Below are 12,298 nucleotides of genomic sequence, written 5' to 3'. Positions count from 1 at the left end.
CACAAATTCTAGAAAAGGTGTAGATCTTAGCACCCCTTATGTGTGCGCGCGCGCGCACGCGCACACACACACACACACACACACACACACACACACACACACACAACATACACACACACACACACACACACACACAACATACACACACACACACACACACACACACACACACACACAACATACACACACACACACAACATACACACACACACACACACACACACAGAGTATATCTCTGATATAGAAAAAAAAGAAAATTTATCTGTATAATCCCGTTCAATTTGTTGATACATTTTAGTCGCTCTGGCGATCTCGATCCCGGAATTGGATCTCTTCATATCGCTGTTCGGCGCGTTTTGTCTATCGGGCCTGGGACTGGCTTTCCCGGCAATCATACAACTCTGCGCCTTCTGGAAAGTGTTGGGACCCACCGAAAGGAAGATTATGGTGGCGAAGAATACATGTCTGATACTGATCGGGACCTTAGGCCTGATTGTAGGTACCTACACGAGTCTTCGCGAAATCATCAAGAAGTTCTCATCATGAAATATTTAAAAAATTGTGCGACAAAACTGTGGGGTGGTGAAGTGACAGAAGAAAAGACGGAAGTGAACAGGAATCTTTCTTCGCGAGAAAAGACGACGACTTGATACGTAGTTAAAGTTGATCATTGTTAAAAGTGAGTGCAACTAAAAATACAACGCGCAGAGGCATTGAAGCCGACGGACTGAAATAACGTTAACTTCTTATGGCTCGTATCACACTACGGCTTCGATTCGTCGGGAATGAGATAAAGTTCCTAAATGCATTCGTTGGTTTTTTTTATGCGTGATACACAAGACTGCGAGTGAAAACATGGACTGTACAACGACACGACGAGTTTTGACTCTCATCAGCGTCAATGACGGTACAGCAATATATATAGTATATATATGTATAAATATGTAAAAAGGTTTTACTTTTATTATAAATAAAAGTATTTTATTTTCATACTGCCGCCCCTTTTGCTTCTGTATTCTTCTTCGGCGTGGGCGACTTCTGAATTAGTTATTGTCGTAACAATTATGTCATTTAATTACAGAAACATCTCTGAATGTTGTTTTTTTTTATATTTTAAAACGATAGAAAAATACATATAAAAATACATATAAAATACTGTAGATACATTACACAGACCTACAAAAAAAGTACTCTGCTGGAGTGGAGACTCAGCTATTCTTATGTATTTTAAGTCGCTGAATACGAAAAAAAATGGGTCAAAAATGGGAAAAATGGATCATTTTTTCGCTCTAGATTGAAAATTTACCCTGGATGGTCCTATTATGATGTCAGATTCAGCGACTTAAAATATATAAGAATAGCTGGCTCTTCACTTCAGCACAAGATATTTTTTTTTGGGCCTGTGTTATTATTGTGCGACGAATTATAGCATTATATAAAACGAATCGATATTCCAATGTAAAAACAGATCATTGTCTAAAAGAACGAGTACATTCATCAATGCCAATTTATTATCTTTGTTTGTGTTTTATAAAGATTTTCAGACGATCAACATTGATTATTAACAAATTGATATTATCTTCCTGCCTGAAATGGAGGCAAAGAACCGTTCCATTTTTCTAAAAATAACTAAATATATTTATAATATTACTTTTATATTGTACATCACAAAGATAATCAAAGATTTTTTTCTGTGGTTTTGCGAATTATTTTTATAATTGCTTCATATTTGGATAGCATGATATACTTAATGAAATATCATATGTAGAATATATTATTTTATTTAGTATACATTCAAAATTTAAGAAAGTTGTGATAAAATTATGAATGAATAAAAAACTTTATGAAATTTTTGTATAAAGACTTTGTATAAAAATATCTTCAATACAAATATCAAATATTAAATGTTAAATTTTGCTTTCAAAAAGATAATAAATATTTTTTAATTATAGATCATCGGCAGAATATTTGCTTTAATTTTTAAAAGAACTATTACTATTTAAAAGAACTTGTTTGAAAATACTGTTAATATTTATTATTATTACCCAAATAATTCTTTTCTTTACTATTTTTATCTAATAGATAAGTAATACTGTAGTTACTTCAAGTTTCCGAGAAATTGAATTTCTCTGATTTTACCGATCTGGTATGTAACTTTTACTTTCAATCAGTTTACCTTGATTAAGCCAGTACTCATGCGCAAGTCTGATGAACCTTTCATTTCACCCACCGCTAGACGTCGCTGGACACTGTCGTCGTATGGATCGCGAAGAGGGTAGTTATCCTCTCTGACCTAAAGAGAATCCGACCTTAATTCTCGGACAGTGAAAAGCGCCGTGATTGCCGCGGCATTTTCTCGTTGTTCAAAGCAACCCCTCATACTTGGCCGAATGCGCAGTTCACGTCGGGGGTGCTGCCAGGAGGCGCACATCCACACGCACGAAAATTCGCCTTGCGCTCTTTCGTCGTCTCCATTATAATTTAGTTTACACACCGTAGCCTACGATATAGTGTCACCCTCGTGCATGGTGAGTGACAGACAAAAAAACTTCAACATAAGTTACTCAGGGTTCCGGCTTCATTAGAGCATCGTCTCTTTGCGTTTAGATTAGAAGTATCAACTATATAGTTAGTATAGCTAGTAATATAATAACGATTAAAGCATTCTCCAGGCTACATTATTCGTCTTTTTTTTTTAAAGCAAATTCTGTACATTATTTATGTACAATTTCTTCGTATATGAGTGTTTAGATCTCATTTCAAGAAGAGACTTGTGATAGGACCCAAACGTAGTTTGGTGAGTGAGTTTCTTTTTTATTCATTACACTTTTTTCAGATAGTGCGGTAACAAAGAAAAAAAAGGTGTTGCAGCAAGTTATCTATTAAAATTTTGAAAAGTTGTTGATTTTTACCGCGTCGATTTATTCAAAGATGCAGCTTTAATTGTTTATCAAAGTCTGAAAATTGCATAAAATAAGATTACATATGACATAATTCTAATTTAACATTTGATGATATTTAAATATAAAAAATAAGTATTAAATTATTAATATTTTTAACAATTTCACGGTTTACTAAAAAATATCAATTGAATTTAATTATTTCGATAGTTGTTGAATAGTTTAAAAATAATATAAGTTTACAATTAAATTTCATTATACATGCATAGGAAAAATCATTTAAATCAAGGATAGGAAAATACATTGGGAAATACAGTGCGCCAGAATTATATAATCCCACTTGGTCCTTTTTCTTAACAAGGATTCAAAGTCATAAGTTTATTGTGAAATCTATTTTCGATTTTAAATCATTAAATGAATTTTAGTAATGGCAGATAAAGTAATAAACCGCTTTTAAAAGAATCTGGAAATTAAATTCTTGTAAACAAAGAATAACGGTCGAAGAATAACTAATCGATTTCTCATTTCTTCTAATATTTCGTCTGTTTTATAAAATAAATCCTTAAACAAAAGAGATTTAAATATTAAGAGATTAAAGTTTAGAACTATTATTTTTTACAACTTCAAAGATTCGAATCTTTGACAGAATTCGAATTTTTAAAATTAATTCCAAACCTTCGAAGTTTAAAATATTTCGAGCTTAGAAGTATTTAAACTTCAAAGCATCTTACAAACATTGAAGGTTTGGAGTTAACTTTGAAAAAATTCAAATTGTTTGAAAATTTGAAATCTTCGAAGTTATTGAAAGTAAGCCCCAATTAAAATATTGCGTTAAGAAAATTTTATAACATTGCAAAGAAAAAAAGCTGCTAAATGAAATTTGAATAAGTATTGTCAAAATTTTCTTTTATTTTGCTATTTAAATTAAAAGATTAAAATTTTAAACAAATTCAGTAAAATTGAATCTTTTTGACTCCTTTTAATTCTTCGTTTACTTTAAAAAGTAAATCTTTATTAGACGAAAAGAATTTAAATATCATAACATTAATTTAAATCTTATATAACGCTAACACTCTAAAAGAAAAACTGTTAATAATATAGTCCATCGAAAAATATCATAAAACGAATCTCGACGTGATTTATAAAAATATTCATCAAACATCTTTCTTTATTTCGTTATTTTCTTTATATACATTTTTGTTAAGACGATATTAATAGATCGGAGTTTATAAATCAAGGTTTACAACATATATAATAAGTAACTGTTATATAAACAGTATAAATACAACATCGATTTGTTTACAATCGTTATATATCTCAATTATCTTATTAGCAAGATACATTGAATCGAATAATTAAATCTTTTTAATAACACAATCTGAAAATCAATTCTATCACTATAATTTTATAACATACAATAATTAGAAAAACTTAAAAAAAAGAAAAAATATACATCACATGCATAAAAAAAGGTATTAAATAATATTACATCCTTCCTAAAAATGGATATGAAATAAAAGCAATTAACCAAGTATTTATTTCATTATTTAAAAAAGGATCTCGAAAAAGCTTATTTGTAAGAAAATCTATTAATTCTAGAGTCATAAGATGAATTGAAAATGATTAAAGTAACTAAAATGATTAAAAAACTGAAAATGATTAAAATAAACTGAATTATAAAAAAACAGCGTGCTCGCGGCGAGATACATTAAAATGCAATATTGCAGGACTAATATCAGGTCAAGTTATGATCAAATTATTTACAATACGAGTGAACAAAAAAATTATTACATACAATATCTCTGCAGATATATGTAATACATAAAAGCAATAATTTGATAAGAAAGAAATGTTAATAATTGTTTACTAATATTGCAAATTTGTTATCTTCAATGATTCTATTGGGTTATCCGGAAAGTTCGTACCGATTTTGAAGGAAAATTGAAACGCAGAAGATTTAAATTTTAGTATACATTTATTAAATTTAAATCTTTTGCGGCATGAACTTTCCGGATAACCCAATACATCCAAATATTATCAATATTGTATTACGTATTATTTCTATATATAAATTTACATCATGTTTATTTTATAGATATATTTTTATGTCTCACATATACTATATGTCATTAATATGTCCATTATTTTTATATTTCCATAATGCAAATACTGCATTGTGATAACATTCACAGAAAATTAATGCGACTTGGGGCCCTATTCTGTAACTTTCAACGACAATGTCAATATCGTTGCGCAGTTTTTTACTATATAAAATATTTGTGCAACGATATTGTAACGATATCGATACTGTTGTTAAGAATTACAATAAAATAGGATAGCTGGACACGCCAAATTTTTTTTTGCTACAATCCAGTTGATTAATTACTTTTAGTCTTTGCATCTTAGAATTAACAATAAATAATTTCATTAAAAATAAGTTTTTCTCCTTGCAGAAAAATAGAACATATCACTTTCTCACTTTAAAAGTGGCACAACTAAAAAAAATTATTAAATTTTTTTAGAAAAAGAGAAAATGCATCATTTTTCAATTTGACAAAAAATTATTGATTACGATCAAATAATATCGACAAAAAATGTATTCTTAACATAATTAACATAGTTAAATGTTATTATTAATTAATTAACATTGTTTAATGTTGTTTTCAATTTTTATCATTTTTATTTCATAACACTTACAAACTATCTTTTTTAATGATGTGACAATTTTGATGATTTTTAATAAAGTTAAATTAATTCACTTTTGATGATTAATAGGATTAATATGTTTACTTAATTCAATCATGATCATAATTCAAAAGACACGTTTTTAAATTATACTTAAATTATACTTCTAAAACAAGTTATTTACGTTATTTAAATAAATTGAGAAAAATGACAGTGTTTAATTTTGATACGAATTGTACTTTTTTCTTTTAACATGTATTTTACAAAACGCGTTTACAAACCTCATCTAATCTATCTATTTCTCTCTAACAGTTTCGAACTCTAATTTTATCAGCGCAGCCTCCGAATACTTTCTCGTTACTCCGCCCTCCAATGCACACTAAGAATTTCATCCATCATAATTTTTTTCAAACTTTTTAACGGGTTATACAAATATCTTAGCAGTCACGGACCATGTTTTATCGTCACGGAAATACTTTTTAATTATGTAACACATTTCTCGAGCGCTTGTAAACTATAAAGATAAATGTTGACATCTGTGGAAATATGATAAAGTACAGATATAAATCAACTATTTATCGATTTATGCAAAAGATGACTAAACCATTTTAAATATTGATTTTATCCCGGCAAGCAAAGCAACAAAAAAACAAACAAGAAAATATTTATCATAACAATGTTTATATATATAACATCTCTTATTTAATATGATAAAGAATGATTTCTTCAAAGATCATCATCTCATTTCTCTTTCCTTTTCTTTTAATTTAAACGATATACAAAAGAAAATTGTATGAAAAATCAAGATTAATATTGTAATAATTTATAAATGTGAAGGAATATTTGTAACTTTCAATTATAATATATTACAATAATAGATACCGGAAGTGCTTCTCTTAAGAGAGCTTGAGTCTCTCCCGTCACAGTCGCTATTATTGCTCTTTAGAGTATTTGTCATAAATCTCCACATTTTCTGCACGCTACCAACACATGCATGTATATGTGCATACCGAATAATTTTCCCTCATTATTTATCATTAATACAACACTATATTCCTCATATTACAAAATTTGTATCAATATCACAGTTAAAGCTTAACTTTATTTTTTACTAAAAAGGGCGCTTTCCACTTTTATTTATACATTTACTAAAAATTCTTTGTCGCTCTTTTTGTTAAATCATCATAGATATTATTTAGTAATAAATCGTTTTTCCAAGCAATGTCAATGAAACGAATACCAGATTGCCAAAACAAATCTGTCATTACAAAATAAAAATTTAAATCGCACAAAATTGATCGACAAAGATTGATCGCGCTATTCTCACATTTCTTTTGAATTACCTTTGTGCGACGTAGACACAGAATTACGGTGCCTAAATCTCTGCTCGCGTGCACTTACGGGATGCCGTTTTAACTGACCGCATCACGTGACAAGCTATACTGAATGCGTATACCACGACAGAAATTGAAGTGGTTCGGGGCAGTTACGAGACAACCTCGGTCGGTCGCTGACGTATTAATACTCGCGGGGCAGTTACTTTCATATAGAGTCGGATTACATCCGGGGGTTGTAGTCGCGTTTACGGATGCATTTAACCCGGTAAGTCGCTCCGTCTATGTCGAATCGAATATCGATTGAAATGCTTTGGCAACAGTCCGTCTTCATAATCTTCTGATCGCGAAATAAACTTTATTGTTTTTTTCTCCTTAATTATTTTTTTTTCTTAAAATATTTCTTTAAAAATTATTATAATTAATTCATTTTTAATCCATTTTTTAGTTTTAATCAGATACTTGTTGATCGTAATTAAACTTTAAAATAACGATATTATCTATTACGATTCTCCTGCCAACCAACGATCCCTATTATCAATGATAATGCACTCAACAATTGGCCTAACAACGCGTTAGATCTTCTTTCAGTGGCATTCAATCGGTCATAGAAAGCCATTAGTTAATCCTAAGAATTTGTTATAATGATTGAATTAAATGATTATTTTTAATTGTAAACTAAATTTTATTTTTAATTGTAAACAACATTATTGTGCGAAAGAAATTATTTGTGAAATTGATGTCGTTCTTTTCATAAATTATTATTTTATTTATTAATAATGTTACTTATAATAATCAATAATAATTAATTTCTTGATGTAATGTATTTCTAATACTTGAACATTTGAAAACCAATGTTCTAAAATTTTTATACACTGATTTCTAATCAGCTTTGTTTTACATCAATTTATATAAAATACTTGTTCAACACGAAATCATAAAGTAATTTCAAAATATGTTTAAAAATCGTAAACATAAAATAAAAATCAATTCCTTGGTAATTTTGATGATAGAGTTAACTTCTTGATAAGAAAAAAAAATAAATTTGTAGAAAGAGAAATAACTTATAAGTAGAAATTAAAATGTAATAATTTGATTAATTTTTTTTATATTTATTTGTTTTTTTTCTATGAGCAATAATTAATTATAATTGTGTCGCATTCTCATAAAAATAAATGAATGTGATTTACATTATACTAGCTTAATTAAATTCAATTATTAATGACAAAAACCCGATTCCTATTTTTTAAGATTGCTGCACCTGTCACCAAGTCAGAACAATTGTTCTAAAATTCTAATGAATAGAACTCTTATTTTAACGCTGTAAGCAATGAAATGATAACTATTAAGCTCGATAAAAGAACTGTTACGCAATAGTTGAACCATTTATCCGATTCAATTGATATTGCGTTGCATTAGTGATCCGTTAAGTCGGCAAATGGCAATAACAGGTTTTCTAATTGTACGAAAAGACTTTGTCACCATTTAGCGACAATATTACATTTACGTCGAGTACTTTAAGGCACTTATCAGAGAAAATAATTTAAACTATGCCTTGTTCTAAAATTTATTGCAAAAAGTATTTTTTTCTAAAATAATATATTAGTGGAACGAAATCTTATTTTATTTAATCTTATATACATAAAATATTGCGATATTACATTTTGTATAATATTTTATTTTTATTTTTCATGGCAACAATTTATTTGAATTCTGTTAAGAAATATTCCATCCATATATTGGAAAATAATGTAACAAATTAAAAAATATTTATTTTAATTTTGTCTATTCGCATCTTAATAGTTCATCTTGTTATACGCTAGACTGACACATTTATCAACTTTTTTATCCAATTTGCATCGCCAATTTGCGGGTAAATTTAACGGTGCGCGTCAGCGATACAGAATTCAACAGATTGAATGATTAAACGGATGGAAGAGTACTGACTGCGAGTCTCGATAGTTTAACTATATCGTAATACGCATCATTTTAAACTGAATCATTATCAGCGTTAATACTATATACAATTTTTGTTTCAAACTTTATTTCTCAAGATAATTTGATGCTTCTTTCCCATTTATTTCCTGAACATTCCCATTAAAGATAAAATCGTTTTCTCAAAAATTATTTGTAGCAGAAAATTGTAGCAATTTTGTATTATTAATTATATCTATTAATTATACGATTTAATATCTATTGATTATTGGATAACAGAATTATACTTTATGTCATAAGATTTATGTCATAAGATTTTAATATCTAAATTTTTATGTATTTTTAGCTGAAAAAGAATCCGTTGCCTTGATTTTGAGAAATCAAGAATTTTATTTTTGTGAAAAATTTCTATAAACTTAAATAATTTACAATATTTCTTTCATTATATAAAATAAAGTACACAAGAATCATCATTTAGGTATTGTGAAACAGAATCTTTTAAATTAGTGTAATTTTTTGTCACTAAATATCACTTAAAATTGTAATAAACATAAACATAAAACAAGAGAGAATTTATATTATTACATTTATTTTTATATTGTAAAAAATATTTAAATTTTTTACATTACATACATTTCAAATTTGCGTTATTACAAAAAAAATTTTAATCTTTCTAAAAATTAAAGGATAATAAAATTTTTTAAAAACATCCTTTTTTAATGTAAATTTAAAACCATCCATTACTTGTTAAAAAACAAAAAAAAATTGATTAAAATTTATTGTATTGTATTATTACTAACTTGATAATAAATTTATTTTATTTAATCAGTATATCAATTTTACGAACGATTCGAAGATAAACAATTATTATGATTTATATATGAATTATATATGAAAAAATATTTTTATAATAGAATTATAATCTCAAAAATATTTTTGCCTTATCTATAATAAACATAAAAATACGAAATAAATTTCTTTCTGTATACATATATCTGTGTCCTCATTTCTCATGCTTCCAAAATAGCATAATACTTGTTAAGATAGTTTTGGCAGAGGAAACTCTCTTCTGTCAGCTTAAAATTAGAGAATCGACAAGGTATATTCCAGTCATATTGTATCAAGCATGAAGCTATATAACTCCCTAGATCCCCTCATGCACTGAGGAAGTAAAAATTAGGAGGACTGATTGTAATACTTAAACGACTAACTCGCGTATATTTAACGTATATTTAGGCGAATATTCCTAACAAATCATATATAATAACAATCGTATATAAGTATATTAGTTTTTTCCTTCTTTATACATATATTACGATTCATTTTTATTTACATTGTTATTGTACTATTATTATGTCATTATCAATATTATTACTTTTCTAATTAATTTTTACGTTAATTATATCAATGATTTACAAGCAGTATTATTATTGATGTCTTACTTCTTGAGATACTGCTCTACATAATTTGCTTTTACATAATATCTCATATTTTATAAAAATTGCATTTTATAAAAATTATTATTTTTAATTTAAAATTATTATTTTTATTTTCAAAATATCGTATAATAATCATGTGTTTGCATTTTAAAGAATTTTAATGAAACAGTTATTTGTAAACATGCTAATGTAACTAACAATGAGTTATATTATCACGTAAGGTATTTTTTCTGGTTTCTATTATAGGTGTAAGAAACTGCAAACTACGGAAGAAATTACAATCTATGTCAGCAATTGCTAAAAGTTGATTGGAACTATATAGGTGAGTCAGTCTATGATTTAAAGGAATCCATCAAAAAATTTGCTTTGCATAAAAAAATTTTTAAGAAGATAATAAAATTAACATAGATTCAGTTAAAATATTAAAGAATGAGAATCAATTATAATATAATAATATTAAAAAAATTGAATATGAATTTATTAGGGATGTCAAATCTAAATATTTTGATCAATTATTTTAACTCTGTTCTTAACTCAGTTATTTTAATCGCATTATAATACAATTGCAAAATTTAACAGCGCAGTATGTCTGCACGCAGACAGAATGCGTTGTCTTTGCTGCAATCTCTGCGAAATTAGATAATGATTTCCTTTTTCCCGGATATTTCTGTCGCGATCATGACCTTAGAATAGAAAACGCTTCCCCCGTATAAAGTCAGATGTCTGTGTTATATTATTGAGTTATTTGCATATTAAAACTGTAATATAGCGGTGCCTTGTACAATACCATAAATAAATTAAATAATTTTATATATTAAGCAAATTACAATTACTTCTTAATAATAATTTCTGTCATAATTCGAGATGCATTTAATTACAATATTTTTTAACTTGAAGAGGTGCGCCGTTAAATACGAATTTTGTAAGAATATAGACTTTGTCCTCGCGCGCTTATTTGAGATCAATCATCTGGTTCAACAATGTAAAACGGTCAAAGGCGTAAATAGCGAAGTGCGAGGATATCCGAGTGCTTCAACCTTCAGTAAGTTAAGTTCAAGCTGCATTTGACCTCAATGCAATAATTAAGAGCAATCAATTCGTAAAGAATGTGCTAAACCCGCGTGCGTATATAACGAATTTGCAATGGTAAATTGACACTTTTCCTTTATTCTATTGCTCCATATTTATGCCAATTGATTAGAGGTTTAACGTAGCAGACGCTCCATCGATGTAGGTCGATTCTCACAGCTTTATGTTTTAATCCACTATGAGTCAAATGAGCTGAGTGATATCTTATGTTGACTTAAAATTTAATTACTTATAATTATCTTTTAATTAATTATAATTACATTATAATGTAACATCCATTTATTAAAATAGAATAGAATCAACAATTACTTTATTAATTTCATGTCACTCAACAATCACTTTATTATTGATTTCATAATTATCTTTTAGTTAATTATAATTACATTATAATGTAACATTCATTTATTAAAATAGAATAGAATCAACAATTACTTTATTAATTTCATGGAAATTTATAAATGTTAAAAATTTGTAATATGTAATTTGTTTAATATTTTAAATTATAATATACCGCTCTTTTTCTTGTCTGCTGCTTTCTGTTAAGGCAAAATTAATAATTGTACAAAATTATATGTATAAATTGATAAAATTGTATACAATTGGTTTTCAATAATGTTTTATTCAAATATTATCAACTTTATAAAAAAAACAGCAAGAGACAAAAATTGTTTATTTTCTTCTCATAAAGTTCTGAGAATTTTTTAATATCGTATTTTCTTTGTTGGAAAAAATAGTTGCCACTGTATGTATATAAAAAAATACATTATTACAAATATTAAGAAGTTGATAAAAAATTCTAAAAAAATTCTTAGAGTTTTCTACGAAAAGAAAATAAATAATTTTTATCTGTTACAGTTTTTCTATAAAGTTAATAGTATTTGAGAAAAAATTATAAATAATTATTTAAATAATTATT

The 12,298-nt window shown here is 27.3% G+C and overlaps 2 protein-coding genes across 3 annotated transcripts in view; both read left to right on the top strand.

Annotated features, from left to right (window-relative positions):
• LOC108694622 (proton-coupled amino acid transporter-like protein CG1139) overlaps positions 1–909 on the top strand; it is a 25,113-nt gene extending 24,204 nt beyond the window's left edge. Inside the window, exon 8 of the mRNA XM_018204214.1 lies at positions 299–909. Within this exon, the coding sequence (XP_018059703.1) occupies positions 299–546 (248 nt within the window). The 3' untranslated portion in view covers positions 547–909. The remainder of the gene's footprint in view (positions 1–298) is intronic.
• Positions 910–7,081: 6,172 nt separating this feature from the next.
• Positions 7,082–12,298, top strand: part of LOC108694623 (proton-coupled amino acid transporter-like protein CG1139) — a 10,803-nt gene continuing 5,586 nt past the window's right edge. For both annotated transcript variants that reach the window (XM_018204216.1, XM_018204215.1), the window contains exons 1-2: positions 7,082–7,187; positions 10,540–10,615. The gene's annotated coding sequence lies outside the window, so the exon portion shown is untranslated. The remainder of the gene's footprint in view (positions 7,188–10,539; positions 10,616–12,298) is intronic.

Source organism: Atta colombica, unplaced genomic scaffold (genome assembly GCF_001594045.1).
Source record: "Atta colombica isolate Treedump-2 unplaced genomic scaffold, Acol1.0 scaffold121, whole genome shotgun sequence".
Lineage (NCBI taxonomy): Eukaryota > Metazoa > Arthropoda > Insecta > Hymenoptera > Formicidae > Atta > Atta colombica.
The sequence above is the reverse complement of the archived record's forward strand: the minus strand, read 5'-3'. Positions and strand labels throughout refer to the sequence as shown.